The following is a 19681-nucleotide window of genomic DNA, read 5'->3' on the forward strand; positions in this document are numbered from 1 at the left end:
TATAGGAAAAATTATTTTGTAAAGGTGACTGTTATGTTATAATTTACTTTTGTAATCAATTTTTTAGGTTTATGAACAAACTATGGTTAAAAAGCTCACATTGTGAAATGCTCATAATGCCTCTTTTTATAAAGCCTCTTTTTATTCTCTTCATTTCCTTTTTTTGAATTTTTAAAAGAAATACCAAGCTTTTAGTAACATGGTAGGAGCTTAGCTTGCATTAGTCAAAGATATAACTTGGGTATCAACATGCATTAGTCTAGCTCCATTACTTATTCAAATCCTGAAATTCACCAACCATAACTCATGCAAAATATATACACAGATGCCATATTTTGACATTTGGATTTCTGACCAAGGAATTCATTTAGATTTTAACCCCAGAAATTACCTGCCGTAAATTCATGGATTCCTTCAACACAAAAACTCCATCTTTAAATACATCAGCCCCAGATTTTCTCATTTCAGCAATATTATATAGAAAATTGTAAGGTCATTTTGCTGTCGCTAGTATTAAACTATTCAAATTTACCATATCTAACATACATTCTCTAGAAATACGCAATACGTTCTGACCTACCGTCTGCTACTTGGACATGAAGCCTGTTATGAAATGGATGTTCTCAGCCTTTCAAATCTGAAAGGCATGTACATATTTAAACTAAAAGTTTCCTTTAAATGATACAGACAGAGCGAAATATGACATTTTCCTGGCCACTGGTTTCCTATATGTTCCTAGGGGAGGAAAGCCAGCAATTAAGAAAGTAGCAGTTTAAAGATGTACATGCCATTCATATTCAGTGTGCTAAATATGCACATCTTAGGGAGGTAGCATTGTGCAAATCAAACCAAAAACATTGAGTTGACTCTAGCAGCCTGCTTCTTAATAGGCCTTTTTGTATATTACTGCAGTGAAACTTTAGGGTTTCTCCAAATTGCTATTTAAAAAGTATGAGTTCTCACAATATATCTCCCTGGGATCTGTCTGTTGTTGTCTCCGACAGAGCCACTCCTTCCATTCTTTTGAGGGCTGTTTGTAGCCATTTCTTCCATCTGCACTAGAAATCTTCCAACGTTTATTTTTAAGAACAAGTCATGCATTTTCAGGAAATGATCCTATAGGTTAAAGAGCAAATCCTCTCCTCTTTGAATGTTTTAGAAAATGTTTTCATAGAGTTCTAGTGCTGTAGTGCAAAAGTAAGTTACACTGTCTGATGCACTATAGTAGTATGACTCTGAAAATATTTTTGAAAAGTGAAAGAGGAAAGGATACCCTTTTTTGTTCTGAAATGTTTCAAAATTGAAAAGAAACCTACTCAAGAGTTTCTTGCAGTTGACGCCAGGAATTGCCAGAATCTAATCCAGGACAACAAAAACATTATTGTTGGGATTTTTTTTAAACCATCAAGAACTGGAGCAACAAATACCACAAACTTCTAGCACAGGCATGGGCAAACTTGGGTCCTCCAGGTGTTTTGGACTTCAACTCCCACAATTCCTAACAGCCGGTAGGCTGTTAGGAATTGTGGGAGTTGGAGTCCAAAACACCTGGAGGGCCAAAATTTGCCCATACCTGTTCTAGCACATTTCCTCCATATGGACAAGCCTCTTGGAAGACATGTGTAAGAGTACATTGCCCCCACTCTGATTTCACAAATACTGTAACATTAATTCAGGGCTGTGACATACAGCAATCTCCTGTTACATTTCTTTTAAAGTCACACGTTAGTGTGAAATATTCTGATCTACCACCTTTGAGTAGCTCTAAAATGGATGTGACACATACCGCACTATAAAGTAATTGGCACTTTACTCGGCCAAGTATACTTTATTCCTGAGGGAGACACTGAACTTTTGGAACAATCTGGCCAAAGTCAAACACAGAAATAAGCATTTGCATCGCTCTCAACTCTGCAAAGCCACCATTCACTCCATTCAATATACTCACAACAGGACTCACTTGACATCAAGCATATATGGCTGTATTTCGTTTCTTAAGGTACTGAAATATGGCTAGTCTTTAAATCCCATATGTCATGGTTTTAATTCTGTTTTGCATCAGATTAAAATGCATACATTTTATCAAATACAAATCAATTTAAGAAATAGCAAACTCATCAGGTGCATAATTTCTTAAATATGGAGGATATGGCATATTTAAGGAAACAGGAATACCGGTACTTGATTTGGCCTGAGCTTCCAAAAACACTATTTTGTAGCAATCAAACAACATTTTCATTATTTACATTCCATTCCTGTCAGGTGTTTCTCATAACAACTCTGTGATTTTGGTGACTGCTTTATTTATTTACAGCAGGAGGCTGGCCAGGCTGCGGGCCTGGGAGGAGGGAGGGAAAAGACAAAAAAGAAGCTGCTCATTAGGGACACTTTGAGGCGCCTTAAGAGGCGTTTCAACTGCGCCCCCCAGAGGATGGCACCTTCGGCAACCACCTATTTTGCCTAACGGTTGAACTGCCCCTGGCTATGTGGAAGGGCCCTAAGATTCAGAAAGAGTTTGAAACACTCTTCAGTTTAGCTCTGTTTCCGTTTCTAACACTTTCCAATTAAGTATTTCTTTCCCTCCCATCTGTAGGCTAATAATCAGACCCTGGAAAAGTCATCACACCAGCTGACAAAGCCTTTCCTGTTTGACCTGGGGTCTTTCAAATAGGTGTTTCTTGAACTGGGATGTCTACTGAATTTTAATACTTTTGGTCTTTATTTGAAAATACTGTTTCGCCCACATGCAACACCCAGATTCACCTTCCATAGACATTTCTGAGACTTTTGCAGAATAACACTAATTCTACTTAGTGCAATTTTCCAAATGGGTAGTCAGCACTGTACCAATATCCTATTTTCCTCATGGTCCTAAATACAATATATAACATGCATATGCAAGCTTCAGCCCTCCACATGTTTTGGACTTCAACTCCCACTATTCCTAACAGCCTGTTAGGAATTCTGGGAGTTAATGTCCAAAATACCTGGAGGGCCGAAGTTTGCCCATGTCTGGTATATAAGAAGCAAATCAATGGAACTGGATGTCCATATATTTGTTTGATTTAGATTTCTTGTTGTTTTGTGTCTTCAGGTTCACTTCAACTAATGACAACGTTGTGACAGGATATTCTTGGCAAGATTTATTTAAAGAAAGTTTGCCATGGCTTTCCTCTAAGCTAAGCAAGTATGACATACTCACTTAATTGGTTTCAATGTCCAAGCAGGGACCAGAATCCTGCTCTCCCAAAGTCGTAGCCTAACATACAAAGCATTGCACCATTCACATTGATACAATGTCATAGTAGACTAGAAGGAGTTCCTCCAAGATTATGGTTAGGAAGATTGTACCAGAAAAGGTGGGCTTTGAAGGAGAAAAGAGATTTTACAGAGACATATTTCAGACCAACAAGACTTATTCTGGCTGTTGTTGTATGCCTTTAAGTCCTTTCTGACTTATGGTCAGCTTAAGGGGAGCCTACCACAGGGTTGTCTTGACAAGATTTGATCAGAGGGGCTTTGCCTTACTCAGAGAAGGTGATTTGTCTAAGATCACTCAGTGGGTTTCCATGGTCAAGAAGCAGTTCAACCCCTGGTCTCCAGAAACATAGTCCAACACTCTATCCAGTATACCATCCTTTCTCTAGCAAGAGTAGCTCAAAGTGTTTGGGTAACTGATGTGAGGAACAAGATGGCAAACTAACCACTTACACTGTCCAGCAGTGTATATGTATGCAACAGTTTTCTAAGCAAAAAGCCCTCACAAAGTAGACTACAATGTATTTTTAATATAAAAGAAAGAACCAAACCCTTAAAACACTGTAATAGGAGGATGTCTTCTACTCCACTTGAGCAAGCAGGCTGACTTGGGCATTCTCTCCAACATTTCACAAAGGAAAACCAAGACATGGCTAGCCAAGGAATATTTGAGTCTGGTAAAGATGGGAAAAATTACATATAAGGAGCAACACACAAAGCTAGAAAAGATTGCAATAATTTGCTTTTGCCCAAGTCTGCTGAGAAGGTCAAGACTTCCTCCCACCCGAGTAAGCAGTTCAGGACAGTTGGTGAGTATGGCTAAAAAAGTATAGCTTAGACCCTAATATTTACAGAACTGTCTAACACCATTTCCAGCATTTGCTACCAGAAAATCCTGCCTCACTTAACCTAATGAGGCTCATTTTGTGTTACAGGACCATCTAATTCAGCATGTTCTTTCCCACAGTAGCCAACATGAGGTTAGAAGAAGAACAGGCAGATAAACAATTAGAGCTCTAAAGATTGCTACACTTACAGTTGCTCCCTCCCTATCTTTTGAGGTTACTGCTTGTTCCTTTTGTCTGAGAAAGGTATACTAAGAGTACGCTCATGTATATATGGGAGTATTCTCAGTACACCTTTCTCAGACGTGAACAAAAAGAAATGACCTCAAAAGGTAGGAAGGAAGCCAGCTCTAGTAGCTCCTGTGACCAAACCTCATTTATCTTTTTCCCAGTCCTTAGGTGGATTTCCAGAAACAAAGCCTTTTATTTTAAATTACTACAATGTCCTAGGTTAATTACTCTTCTTTTGCTTAAGCTCACATTGTATTAGCCTGTTGCATTTAGTTCCCTAAAAGTGTAACATTGGATATGTTTCTTTTTTCCATTTTTAATTCAATTTTAACAAAGAAAACAAATGAATAAAATATTAAATATAACAATCATAAAAACATACTTGAACAAAAATTACATAACTAGCCACAATTTTTCTTATCAACATACATCTCTACTCTAATTACATGTAACATAGGTGTTTCACCTATGTTTCTGCTTTCTCTGCCAGAAAAGAAAAAGGCCAGTTTGATTGTTGTGAGGTTTCCATCATCCACTGCCAGAAGGCCATGTAGTGATGGGGGCTGTACTCTTCCACCAGAAAGTTGATTGGTTTGATAAGGTTCTCATATCTATTACCTCAATAAGAAAGCAAAAGCAAATTGGATTGTGATGTGCCAAAATATACTTTTATCAACTGTAGTTCACTTAAGATACTTCTGCTCACTATGTATTCTGGAACCTCCATCAAGGGAGTAAAAAATTCTGCAAGGATAACTAAACAGTATAGTCAGTCTTTCATATCCATGGATTCTGTATTCAAAGATTCAACCATCCACGGCTTGAATATATATATATATATATATATATATATATATATATATATATCCTAAAAGCAAAACTTGGTTACACAAGGAATGTCATTTTACTGCACAATTGTGTATCAGGGGACATGAGCATCCACAGATTTTGGTATCCATGGGAGGTCCTGGAACAAAACCCAAAATGGACATCAAGGGCCCACTGTATTTTTTCCAATTGCTTCAGATCTCCCCTCTACATGTACTACGTCAACATCAGTCAAAAATCCTTCTGTGGTGTAACCTCATCCTCCCACACCAAAGTTAAAGCTCTTAAACTGAACCTTCCTTTCCCCTTTTAGTTGGTTCTTTTCCAGTATCGTTTTTGATGTCATTTATTTTTTTTTAATTCAGTCCATCTGCAATAAGCTCCTCTTTCAAGAGAGGCACCAAGGTCTAGGAAGCAGCATTCCTCAGCAAACAAACCATGAGGAGCAGAACTGTAGGAGCCTGAAAAGACTGGATCGATTGGGTTTTGTTTCTCTAGGAACCCCAGGTAGGAACTTGTGTCTTTTAGTTTCTCACTTAGCATCTGCTGCATTTATTTCTTTTTCCCCATGCCTTGGGATGGGAATGTTTTCTAATCAAGCACAGAAGAGTTTTTGTGAGGAAGGGCAGAGCTGGAATAACATGTTTCAGCTTGTAAAAAGCAGTACTTCTCTTAAGAAAAGTTCTTTCCAAGGACGCCTGCACAAGCCAACACCCCTTCACTATCAAAAGAAGTTCATCAGCTCCTTAGTGAGGAAAGGAGAACGTGGTACCAATGTGTGGAGAGGCACAGTCAGGGCCCAACTCCAGGAGAACAAGCAGAAGAGTTGCCAAACACACCAAGGCTGGCATTCTGCATTTTGATATAAGCGAACTAACACAGATCACCATCTAAAGTGCACAAACACATACTGTAATAACATACCATTGAGTCTGCTGTCCATCAATTATCTAACTGCTTCTGGAGAGGAGAATGGCATCTCCTGTAATTGGATCTGACTCCAGTGAGAGAGCAAAAGGAGTGAGGGGAAACTTTAGGAAAAATAAACTGAAAGAACTTAATGCTGACAGGAGACTACTAGGCCGTTGTTCCTCTTCTCCATCCACTCCATCCCACCCCCTTGGTACAATCAAAAGGGACTCACATGAAGGTTGATCATCTCTCCTTCTGATCCCATCCTTTGGCCTCCCGGGTTTTCTTTTCAGTCCTCTTGAGCCTGTAGAAGAGATCAAGTCTGCCGCTTTTTGGATTCTCCAGTGCCTTTGCCCGGTGGGAGGGAAAACACAGCTGCTGGAACAGACCGGCTATTCATCTGTGTGATGTGGGACTCTTGCCTTGGCATCAGCTTGGAGGGTGGGGGAAGAGAAGGGGCGGTGGTAGTGGTGGCAAAAGCCATGGCACGCAACCCCTTTATTGTCTCTAGGATGCTGAATGGCTCCCCTGTCATGTTTGCCATGACCAAATGTCTCTGTCGCTTCTGGATCCAGCTGAGCTCTGTGAGGTCACTTGGACTGCGATTCTGCAATGAAGGCAGTGTACCGGGAGGCTCATGGCACTGGCCATGTAAACGCAGGCTGGGGAGCTACAGAGCCCTTGTGTGCAGATGGATTCCATCACACGCAGCTTTTGCCACACTTACTGCAACTCGGTCACACTTGTTGGCTGGCAAAGGAGCAAACAGAGGAACAACTGTGGCTCATTGCTAAGAGGCACTTTCCACTCCACACTCTTAAGACTGGGGAACATTTCCAAACCCACTGAAATCTGATTTAGGGACTGTGTGGAAAGTAGCCAGGGGCTGGAAATGATGGTTTAGAAAACAACACAAAAGGCTCACACATCTTCTAAAATTCATCCAGCTAGCCCAGCAAAGAGAAGTCATACTTGTCCTTGTTTTATACTCTTTTGGAAATTCTATGCTGTTTAATTTTTTAAACTCGTCTTTATTTAGCTATTATAGATATTACATATCCCAGATTCTGGGTAGGTTGCCATGTGAAATAAAGAACAAGGCTTCTTTCCATTTAAAGATGATGTAGAAGAGAAAAATTCAGCAGAAGTTTCTTTTTTAACACAGCTTTTAAAGAAGGTCCATTCCTTATTTCACCCGGTAACCCTAATTCTAGGAGTCCAAGTAATAACCTTTTCAAGATTGAAACCATATCTGTACTGTTATAATAAGCAACCTAAACATATGCTAATTTTTTTTAAAAAATCATACTAATCTCATGTCCATTATATATATATATATATATATATATATATATATATATATATATATATAATATTTTTGCTATAACCTCCAAAATCTGAAGAGAGCGCATGCTGTGCCATTATTCTCAAAACATATTGGTTAGGATTCAGTTCTGCAGTTATGGATTCATAACCTAGGGTTATAGATTATGCTCTGTGTCAGTAAGACTAAGAAGAGTTACTGTTTATTGTTGCTGTGAGCTTACAAGTCATTTCTGACATGGCAACCCTAAGGCATATCTATCATGGGCAGGATTTGTTCAAAGATGCCTTTGCCTTTCTCTAAGGCTGAGAGAATATGACTTGTCCAAAGTCACCCAATGGATTTCTAGGCCTGAGAAGGAATTCGAAGCCTGGTCTCCCAGTGTCCTAATTCAACACTTAAACCATTACACAATCTTATATAATTGGCTCTCGTCAAGCTTTTTTTATAACACTGTATTTTAAGAAAAAAACATCACTGTCCCTAGATGTCTCACTTTCACCATGATAGTCTCAAAATATGAGAAAGGAATCAAAAGTCTAAGTCTTTTAACATGACTCAGAATAGAATGGCATTAAAACCCAATGAGTGTAAATAAAAAATATGGTTAGAAAACCAGATGAACTGCAGTAATTATCTTAATACTATACACTTAACCCACCCTAACTTGCTGTTTTCTCTAAGGACATTCTAGGATGTAATAAACTTATACTGTTTACAGGACCATGATAAAAGTTAAACTAGACAGAAAGTAAACACTCCTTGACCTTCTGAACACCTACTTCAAAGTGATCCCCCTCCTTAAGTATCTCTATCATAGCATGGAAGAGTTATTATGTAGTAGCATATTAGTAAAAGGAAAAAAATGCTGACCACTCGAAGAGTGTGGAGATAGATGATTTGTAGCTTGTGGGGTGAAGGAATGCAGTATGAATAACACAGTTAACATTCTCAAAATGCAGGAAGAACAATGGGAGTGTCTGTTGAAGGCCCACAGCAAACTAAATGCAGCTAAAACATGCCCAGTATAAAAGTATGTTATGACCACAATTATGTAGCAGATAAATAAATAACTATGCAAATAAATAATATAGGTTTAATAATAACTATGGAGCAGACCATGCACAAAAGATTCAGAACTGCTCCTGTCTTTTCCTGGAGATAACAATGGTAAAACGGCGTAAACAGGAGACCGTCAGCAAGAGACCCTATATTCCAGAGCTGTCATGGATAGCTCTGACAGTGAGGGTGAGGAAGTAATGTCCAACGTGTTGTCGAAGGCTTTCATGGCTGGGATCACAGGGTTGTTGTATGTTTTCCGGGCTGTATGGCCATGTTCTAGAAGTATTCTCTAGAACATGGCCATACATGTTCTAGAGCGAAATGTCAGGAGAGAATACTTCTAGAACATGGCCATACAGCCCGGAAAACATACAACAACCCGATGTCCAAAGTGCCAGCATCGGAGCTGGAGTCCAGCAGTGCCCAGCAGCTTCCTCAGCCAAGCTTAAAAGACAAGCTTATGGATGAAGCTACCACTTCTCATTCTGCAGAGAAAGTACAAGCAAAGTCATCTGATCAGGCAGGGGATGGGTTATGTGCTCTGGATCTATTGGACCTGTGAAGGGAGAAGGCTCAACTTCGCAGGTCCTCCAGGTTAACGGAGAAATGGACTCTCAATAGGCAACATCTAAGCTAGCATAAAAAGTGCTTAAGCATAGCACCTTGTTGCTGGCACCAATTTCAGTGCTCGGAGCTGTGACGTTGGCTGTTGTTGATCTCTGGCCTATGGACTATCTCTTTGGACAGAACCAACCTAACCATTAACTGCAGCAAGAAGAAAGAAAGATGCTGGTGGTAGGGGACTGTGTGTTAGCTGGACAAAATGAATTGATAAGTGTGCTGTCTTCCTGTTATTCAGGACATCACTGACAAGTTTATTTATTTATTTATTTATTTGCATCACTTTTACCCCGCCTTTCTCCCCAAAGGGACTCAAAGCGGCTTACAATAAATAGGCAAAAATTCAATGCCTAAAAACAACAATTCATATAAAACAATCTACAAAACAACAATTCATATAAAACAGGTACCACTGCAAAATAAAATCACATTACATAAAATTTTAAGCATGTCCAAGATTAAAATCCATTCATCCAGAATCCTCAATAAATCTTCGTACAGGTCATGTAAATTCCAAGTTGCCAAAACTCATCAAGAACATAGAGTAATACTGATTTCTTATTATTCATGTGGGCATGATGTGGTAGAAGAAATCATTATCAAATTTTCAGATGATACAAAACTGGAAGAGGTAGCTAACACACTGAAAGAGAGATACAGAATTCAAAAGGATCTTGATAAACTGGGAAACTGCTCTGAAATTATTAAAACAAGCCAACAAATTCAAATGCTCAGGTGTAGGATGTGGGATGCTTAGCTCATCTGTACTGCATGGGGGGAAATACCTTGGGATTATTGTTGAACAGTGTGGAACTGCATCAAAGACTGCAGATGCTCTCTTAACCTGTATGAATAGAAACATAGTTTCCAAGTCAAGGTAAAGAATAGTTCCCATATATTCTGTGTTGGCCAGGCCTCATCTGGAGGACTGAGTTCAATTCTGGGTGCCTCATTTTAAGAAGGATGTAAAAAACTTGGCATAGATCCAGAGATGGGCAACAAAATATAAGAGGAATGGAAGTCAAACCATATGAGGAGACAACACATATGAGGAGAGTTTGAAAGAGCTGGGCATGTTCAGTTTGGTGGAAAGAATATTGAGTAGTAGATGATCACACTTTTAAATGACCTCAAGGACTGTCACAAAAAGGGAGGCTCAGTTGTGTTCTCTGCTGCCTCAGAGAGTAGAATCAGATCTAATGATTTTAAGTTACAGAAGGGTAGGTTTTGACAGAACATTAGAAGGAAGGTCTTGACAGTGAGAGCAGTATGACAATGGAAGCAATTGCCGAGAGCAGTGTTGGAGTCTCCTTCTCTGATGTCTTCACAAAGAGGCTGGGCGGCTACCTGCTGAGGATGTTTTAGCTGGTGATCCAGCATTGAGCCAAAGGTTGGAGTCAATGACCCATGTGGCCTATTCCAACTCTATGATTGATTCTATGAGCATCAAAGAAACAAATGGTATTATTTCGGTTTATAAAAAGCAGCTGGCTTAGAAAAGGGAACGCGAACAGGAATCTGTGTCAGGAGATTGTATGTAGACCAGAAGTGGCTACTATTAACAGTTACATGGCTACAAAGGCTTCCTAGGAGACATTGAAGGCTACACCCATCCACTCTCCATTCACTTCCAATTCGCATTCTATTCTAAAAGGCTTCTCCTTTAAAGCACAGTAAAACTGTCCAAATGCCTCTAACAGATATCCATACTGCATAATTACAGCAGTTTGACACAACTTTAACTGACATAGCTCCATTTGTAGTTATGGTACCAGAGCTCTGTGATAAACAAGGGTAAATGCTTAATAAAACTACAAATATTCGAATATCATATCATTGAGCCATGACAGTTAATGTTGTATCCAACTGCTATAATTCTGTAGTGTGGATACAGGTCTAGGGCTTAAGGGGAAAACGTGCCAGGAGGAAGGCGCATTAAGCCAACCCTGACCGGGACCACCTTCCACCTGGAAACTGATGTCTTCATTGTGGGAGAACATGTGGATCAAGAATAGGTCTCTTCAGCCACCTACGGACCCATTGCCAAGACAGTACACTTGGAGGACCATCATCCTCAGTCTACAAGGGATCATCTAAGTGACAGGTCGAGGCAAAGGGTTGTTGTTTGTTTGTTGAAGAAAGCAGTTTTGTACTTTTGGGACATATATTAGCTGTAAGCAAATGGTGTAGCAGCCAGTCTATTTGATGATAGACAGGGACTGGGAAGATTTTTTTTTTTTTTTGTAGTCATGGTAGAAAAAAAATAACTTTTCCAAGCTCTGCTTATAGCCACATTCTCTCCTTCTTTCACATGTGTGAGTGATTTCACAAGGTAGAATGCTGTGAAGATGCAGTGTATTTGGGAGTGGGAACTCATCTCACACACCATAATTAAGGAGAAGTCTGGCAGAGTGAATTGTCAGTCTTCAAAGAAAATTACTGTTATCTTTCTTGGTTAAGAGCGCTCAAAGAAGCCATTTACTATCTGAAACACTGGGTTATTTAAAGTTTTGTGGTTAAACCATAAATTCCACGAGGGAATAAGAAGGAAGTAAGGAATGGGCCAGCACAGAAAGAGGAGCAGAGGTAGAATCCAGCTTTCAATTATCAGCTGAAGTTCACATGGTTCAGGGGTTCCCACAATTCTTAGACTTGTGGCTTTGTTTGGATTTTTGTTTTCATGGCAAAATCCAAAAGAGAATCCAAGAGACGTTATCGCCACTAATACACAAAGGTCTAAATCAGTATGGAATTGATCTTGTCCTACTGCAATTTCCAGAGTCCCTCATATATGGCTAGACCATTCGGGACATTTTCTGAGTGTAGAGAATGTGGTACTACCCATGCACTAGAGAGAGATTTGAGGAAGCCTAAATGTTTACAGAACTATCCAAAATATATAGGAAAGAGAAGGAGCAAACCAAGCGATAGCAAGGCAGTGACCATGAAAGTGGGCATAGAGCGATGGCTAACGGTTGAAAGTGGGAAAACAGAGAAAATGGAAAAGTGAAGGAATTGTTTGTCTTTAGAAAGGACATGCCAAGCTATAAGAACCAAGGAGAATACAGCATGGCACATCCAGGCAAATGTTAAAGACTTTGTACTTTTGATATGACCATATCCTTTAATGTTTTACAAATGAAAACTGGGCCATTTGTGGCCAAGCAACATCCGAGTGTAGTCAAGATGGCAAATGTTATTATTCAGGAGACACACACCAAGTAGAAGGATGTAGCAGTTTGCTTCTGTCTGAGGGCACATCCAGAAAGGGCGCAAAATGTGCGCCCTCCTGGATATTCCGGCCCGGGGGGGGGGGGAGGATCCAGTTGACACCCCATGAAATTGTGAATGCTTTCACACAAAAAACCCAGGAAAACCCTGCTTTGTAGCAAATTAATTTGTTAGAGGGTTTGTTCCATGCCTTCTTGAAAGGCACGGGGCAAACCCACTATGACCTCTGTCTGGACTGGCCAATCAGAAGTCCTGGGACTTCTGAAGAGGTCATCCGCACAGCCATCTTGCATTTTCCAGGCTGAATCAGATCCAAAAACGCAAGAGGACTCTAACCCCCTCCCCCAAAACCCCCAAGCCACTTTTAAAAATAAAAGAACTTACCCAGCCTCGATTAGTGTGATGCCAGAGCTCTCCTGGCACATAGGAATCACCCCCCCCCCTTCTGCTGGTGTATCATTTCTACACCAGGAGAATTCCAGTACTATGCTAATAGAGGCCAGGTAAGTTTTTTCATTTTTAAAAGGGATTTTTTTTGGGGGGGTGTCGCTCTGTTCTCCCCGGGGGGACATATAGACAACACCACAGAAAGCGTGGGCTTTTGGGGCAGTGTACGGACTACATTCTGCCCCAACACAGGTTTGTTAAACCTGGGTTGAAGAGTACTTTACCGCTGTCTGGAAGCGCCCTGAGTCAACAGTGAAGGGTATTATTCTATGCCCTCCTTCTCCTCTCTCCCCTGTTGAGTTAGTGGGTTGAATGCTATTTTACCCCTTTGAACTTGGTTTGCAACAAATGAAATAAGCTAAGGACAAAAAGAGGTAAAACGGAAGATGAAAAAAGTAAAACTGGGATATTTTAAAAGTTGAAAATGTGAGTCAATGGATAATTGATCCGGACTGTCCCTGCCAAATCAGGACAATTGGACACTATGCTGGGTTCTGTTAACTACTATTTACATATTTTAGACACAGATAAAAAAGAGGAGTAATTAAGACCGAGTAGGTCTTGGAACATAAGATGTGTGTGCGCATATTGGTTCTCATTTTTTGATGCTGAGTAATGCTGCATCAGAGAGCAAAATTATCTTTGAGCAAGGCAAGATTCCCATGACTATCCCTTAACTACTAAGCATGACTCAACTCCACAGCAGTTGCTGTGTCAGGAAAAGAGAAGACGTAGATTCAGAGGCGGTTCAACCACCAGGCCAACTAGGCAGTTGCCTGTGGCGCCATCTTGTTGGGGGCGTCATCGAGGCAACTCCTGTCTCCTGCGGACTGCCTCCGCAAGGTATTGAACTGCTTTTTCTGTTGATTTGTTGTAAAACATGATGTTTTAGTGCTTAATTTGTAAAATTTTAATGTAATTTGATGTTTAATAGGCTTTTCCTTAATCCCTCCTTATTATCAAACATTTTCGCTTATCCAACGCTTTTATTTTTCAGTTATTGGTTTGTGGGGAGGGGGGGGGCAAAATTCTGTTCACCTACACTTGAAAAATACCTAGGGCAGGCTCTGCATGGATTCCAAGTCAGGACTGTAGAAAGCAAGAGCCAATGTGGTACAATGGTTTGAGTGTTGGATTGGGAGAATAGAGCTTGAATCCTCGCTTGAAAACCCATGAAAACCCACTGGGTGATCTTGGGCAAGTCACACTCTTTCAGCCTCAGAGGAAGGAAAGGGCAAACTCCCTCTGAACACAGTATGCCAAGAAAACCTTGTATGATAGATGCACCTTTAGGGCCACCATAAGTTTGAAATGACTTGAAGGTATACAAGTGGTGGAGCTTCCTCCTCTGGAGGTTTTTGAGCAGAGGCTGGGTGACCATCTGTCGGGAGCACTTCAACTATGTGTTCCTGCATTACAGGGGGTTGGACTGTATGGCCCTCATGGTCTCTTACAACTCTAGGATTCTAACAATAACAACTGCTCAGGACAGAATTCAAAATGCAAGATTCGCCAGCCAAAAAAATCTGACTTCAAGAGGCAAAATTCTAGTTCTTATGAAAGAAGCTGTGATTCACAAGAAGGGGTATTTGAGCGATGTCTGATCATGCCGATTTTTACATATCAGCATGGGCAGGACGTTCTGTGGTTAGAGACGCACCTTCTGCTTCGTTCTTTGCTCTGTATCAGAAGAATGCAATCTTTTCCCTCCATTTAATCTGCATTCATTGGGCATAATCTGCTAGAGGTTGATACCTACAGAAAGTTGGTCTGAAGCCAACAATGAATAGGGCTGGGTTCCAAAGCTGACAAACCAACTGAGTTCACTTTCTGCTACTTCTCTCCCTCTCCTGCCATCCTTCACTCTTTTCCTCCTCTTCAACAGGAACCACATCAGGCTTCTAGGGAAAGGACACAGTGCTCTTGTCTGTGACCTGAATGGATTACTTACTGAGAGCTTTTGAAATTGGGCCAAAAATACATGAAATCAGGTTGAAGGCCAAATGTGGCCTCAGTCCCACAAGTTGTCCACCTCTGTTTTACAGCAAGCCCTGCAGAAATGAACATATTATGCAAAACAGCAAAGCATATTTTGAATGTAGGTCATGTGTTTTCTTGTCGTTATTCCAGTGCAAAGTTATACAGTTCTGGTTCAGTGAAATGCCAGGGATTCCAGATGAACGAAGGAAAGCTCTTTTTCCACAGACGGAAGAACTGGTTTAGAGAGTTTTCTGCTACAGGATGTGACTTTAAAGCCAACAACTAACATAAAGCACAGTCCTACGCATACATACCTGGAGATAAGTTTCAGTGAACACAGAATGGCTTCCTCCTAAAGAGACATACATAGCATTGGACTATCAAAGGGTTTTTCAAAAGGGAATTAGACAAGTTAGACAAAGTCATTATTGATTGATTTATCAATGGCTTCCAGCCATGACTGGCTAGTAGGCATGATGCCTCTATGGAACATCTATTTTCAGAAACAATATGCTATTGAAGTCCAGTGGCTAGGATAGAAACATTAGTGAGAAAAGGCTATTATTATCATATTCTGCTTGTTGGTTTCCCAGGGCTATTGAGATGGCCACTGTGGAAAGGAGAATGTTGAACCTTAGCCATCATTGAGAGTGAGCAGAATTCTGATTTTAATAGTAATACAGTTTTTCATATTTTACAGTGGTTCAGTGCCTTTACAGCTGCATGACAGAGAGAGAAGGAGAAAAACAGCCAAAGATGTCAAGGTTTATTGTAGTCCTTTATCTTATATAGCTCTTTGGGGTGTAACATTTGCAATGTTACAGGATAAATGTAAGGCAACTGAACATAGAGGTGGCACCTTGTGACTCTTCAGATGTTGCTAAACTACAGTTCCATCAGCCTTTTTCAAGATAGCGAACTGTGGTGGATGATAGGACCTGTAATCTGAAAATATCAATCAGGTGAAAGATTGCCCCTCCTACTGCATTTACTTCATGAATGAGTTATAAAAGAGAGAGCATGTATCTTTTTCCCAAGTGCAGTAAAAGGCACAGATGTTGAGTCTTCAGCCTTTTCTTCTCCCCAGGTCACACCTATATGATGTGAGAGATTACAATGACAAGCATCAAGTCTTAGCATGCAATGATCTTAATTTGTGTGGCCTTCTGCTTGGCAAGGTAGAACCTCTAGGCCCCAGAGAGTGTACATGTGCAGAAAATGACAGATGCACATTCACTACTAGAGTGTATCCAGTTTTGCTGCCAAAATCTTTTAAAACAGAACAAACATACTGACTATAGTATTGCTTTCTGCAAATACCAACACATTCTAGTGAAGCATAGTTGATAAAACCATGAAGAGAATAGAAATGGGTGTTTTTCTACAACAGGAAAGAGGAAACAAAATGATCAATGGGTTGGTGCTGCTTACCTATAAACAAAGGTTTGGGAATGTCTACATTACCAACAAAAAGGGCAAGTAAAGAGAAATGATGCAGGCATGCAAAATTATGAATGGTGCTGAGACAGGAGAATCAGAGAAGGGTTTTTCTTTCTTTCTCATCTTTAGTAGAGCCCAGGGTAAATGATGCAGCATCAGAACTGATAAAGGGAAATACATCTTCACATACAACACAGTGGTACCCTGGAATTCACTGCTATAAGATGTCGAGATGGTTATGAGACTGGGCACTTTTAAAATGAGGTTGGATAAAGTCATAAAGATTAGGGCCTTCAGTGGCTATTAGTCAAACTGGCTACACACATTGCCTCCAGAATCAGAGGCTGAAGCACATGAAATAGAATGCTGGAAATGAGATAAATATGTATGCCTTTGCGAGGTTAGTAAAATTAACATGGCAGTATATACAGGCAGTTCCTGACTTACAAACGACTCATAGTTAAGAAAGACAACAGGAAGTGAGAGAAATCTAGTCCTATGAAGGGAAATGCACTCCTGGAAGAGTTATCACGGGGAAAAAGTGTCTCCACTGAGGCTTTGCCACCAATCCTTGCTTCCATACGAAGCCAAATTTGTCAAAGTCAAATTTTCACAGGGACAGAACGTGAGGTGCAATCTTCTGAACAGTGGCACAAACAGACAAACAAACACAAGCGTGTGTGTGTGTATGTATACATGGCTGGATTTACACTTAAAATGTACCTGTTACAACTTGCAAACTTAAGAAAAAACCTATCGAACCTATCTTGTTCATAACTTGGGGACTGCTAGTACTAAATAAGTATCTCATACAGATATTTTCCAGTATAACAATATTGAGGTATTGTAATCATACTACAAATACAATACAGAAGAATTTTGAAAGCTCTTATGACAACTTTGATTTCTAGAAGACAAAAAAACAAAAAAGCCAATCCCTGAGCAAAGCTTATATCTGAAAATGAAAGAAATGCTCTCTTATGCAAACAGAACCTTAAAAAGTTGTTTTGTTTGACAGACTTTAATATGTTGTGTGGGACAGCTGAGAACATGACAGATTATAGAAATGCTGAGAAGTGGCTCTTATAGGGTGCCCTTACTGGATTGTAAAGGACAGTTTTACATCCTTGGTCTTACTTCTGAGACTGTGCTGGGAATTCTTTACAGTTCTATCATTGTCTGAACAGCAGAAACCATGGTAATAAAGGCAATAGTGACTCGTGGCTTTCATGTCACTGGGGCAGTGAATGAGCTCTAAGTTTTAATCAGAACTTCAAATGAGTTATCCACAATGCTGAAATTATTTTGGAGTGGTCCCTTTGAAATTCAATCTAAAATCCAGACTGAATTTGCCATCTAATTGAAATGGAAGATATCTAGCTGCCACCAACAGAAGGAAACTGTTCAAAACTCCACCACCTGAAAGAGAGAGAAATTGTGTGGACTCATTCCCTGGAGAAGAAAAGTTCAAAGCCTTAGAAGTATTAGAATATAAGCGGAATCTAATATTCTTCAAAGCAACAAGGCCACATTGCTAGGGAAAGGAATTAACGCTGCTGCTGTTGCTTTGGGCTACACGGGTGCTTTCATTCTTAGCTGCCTCCCTGGGAAATTGCTCAGCTTTTTAAAGGGCAATAAAATAAAATGTAACTTCAAATGGCACAGGTGTTGTGAGGAGGTGGCATTACAAGGGATGTTAGAGCTGTTATCCAATGGGTAGTCATGCAGGAGGACTTTGGACTGCTTGGCATGAAGGACCAAGACACGTGGCTGCCTGGGGTGATGGACAAAGAGTCCTCATCTCTTTTTCCATGTGTAAAAGCTAGCTGGACTATTTGTTGGAGCTGCCATCAAAACAGGCCATGAGACTGCATCTTCTGTGGCACATGAGACAACAGGTTAGCTTGTCAGGGCTGGTCTTTGCTGCCTTTGGAGCCTCATCAGCATGTTGGCCTGTTTTATAGTCTCAACAAAGTATTATACAGGTTATGAGATGCACAACTCTTTTCTTCATTAGTTTACTGCCTCTCTTGCTCTGAGGCAACCACCCTCTTGTGTCTAATGCTAAGACCAGCCCATTTCTACCGTCACATTTTTAATGTACTGAGTACTAACAACTGGAAGGCTTATGTTAGTGGATGGGAATAGAGATAGTATTCTACCATAGATTGTTGTACATGAAAAAATATCTCTTGAAAATAAACCCTAATGTGTCTTTGAAGCAAAAAATTAATATAAGACCCAGTTTTATTTTTGGGAAAATATGGTACCAGAAGCTACATATTCTTTCAGTGCTGGAGAAACTACAATATATCCCAACAAGGAAGAAGCTAAGTCATATGAGTAATAATGACACGTTTATGGTCCATGCCATTATCTGAAACCCAGTGGCAATCAACAAAACAATGGGATATAATCCAGACAAAGTTATTTCAGTTGCTTTCAGACAACAGAGTTATTTCCCACTGACTTTGATGAGGTATGTCTACTCAGAAGTATGTTTCGTAGACCTCTGTGGAACATTCTTTCAGGTAAATGTACCTTAGTCGGCAGACTTAAACAAGTATGTGACTGCCCCACAGAAATGAGGTCAGTCTTGAAACTGTTTATTTTGGCTTAATTACATCCTGGGTTTGTACAAGAGGTTAAATAATAAAGATAGGAAACTATGCTTTCAGGGCTTTTCTTTGGGCTTTGACAAACTGATACTCCCTTATTCTCTCTTTCTTCTTGATCAATACCATAAGTAAAACAAAGATAAAACTTTGAACTCCCCATTCATCATACCAGATTCTTCAGGTATGGGTGGTAAGAGGAAAATCTGACATTATCAGTGAAATCATCTGTATAAACAGCTCAAAGAAACTAGTGTTGTTTTGTTCAGAATGCAGGTAAAGGTCAGGGTTTATTTGATGTCCAGTTGTTTATTTTGATGATGTGCCATAAGGTCAGCTTTGATTCATGGCAACCCTATGAATGAGAGACTTCCAAAGTATAATGACACTAGCAAACACACACACATCCTGTGTCCTGTGCCCAGTTGTTTCCACTGTTACATACCAAAAATGTTCTAACCTTCTGTTTACAAACCATGCAAAGGATTGAGGTTAAATCACAGTGCAGTCTGAATTCAGAGGGTAATCTAAGTATGCTTTCTAAATAGTAGGGAATAGTAATTCTCCTAAATCAGTAGGGCTGTCAGAGGCATACTTTGCTGCAACTCCAGCCAGGAATGGTAACTGATTGCAGGAGAAACAATGTTTTCATGAACAAGTAAAACCAAATAGATTAAGGACCTTTAAAGCAGGCATGGGCAAACTTTGGCCCTCCAATTCCTGTTAGGAATTGTGGGAGTTGACGTCCAAAACACCTGGATGGTGCACTGATGGCATTGTTCTGTAGTCTAATTCCTAAGTGGCAATACTGTACAATTGGTGCAGTTTGACACCACTTTAACTTTATTTTCCTTCAGATATTTTCTAGACCTCAGCAGAAAAACACC

The 19681-nt window shown here is 40.1% G+C and overlaps 1 protein-coding gene across 2 annotated transcripts in view; it reads right to left on the reverse strand.

The window, feature by feature from the left end:
• ninj2 (ninjurin 2) overlaps positions 1–6509 on the reverse strand; it is a 66150-nt gene extending 59641 nt beyond the window's left edge. Inside the window, exon 1 of one of the 2 annotated variants that reach the window (XM_062983111.1) lies at positions 6307–6509. In XM_062983111.1, coding sequence (XP_062839181.1) covers positions 6307–6339 — 33 coding nt within the window. In that variant the 5' untranslated portion in view covers positions 6340–6509. The remainder of the gene's footprint in view (positions 1–6306) is intronic. The other variant, XM_008110451.3, reaches the window with a different exon arrangement.
• Between the last annotated feature and the right edge of the window lie 13172 nt (positions 6510–19681).

This window comes from Anolis carolinensis, chromosome 5 (assembly GCF_035594765.1).
Source record: "Anolis carolinensis isolate JA03-04 chromosome 5, rAnoCar3.1.pri, whole genome shotgun sequence".
Taxonomy (NCBI): domain Eukaryota; kingdom Metazoa; phylum Chordata; class Lepidosauria; order Squamata; family Dactyloidae; genus Anolis; species Anolis carolinensis.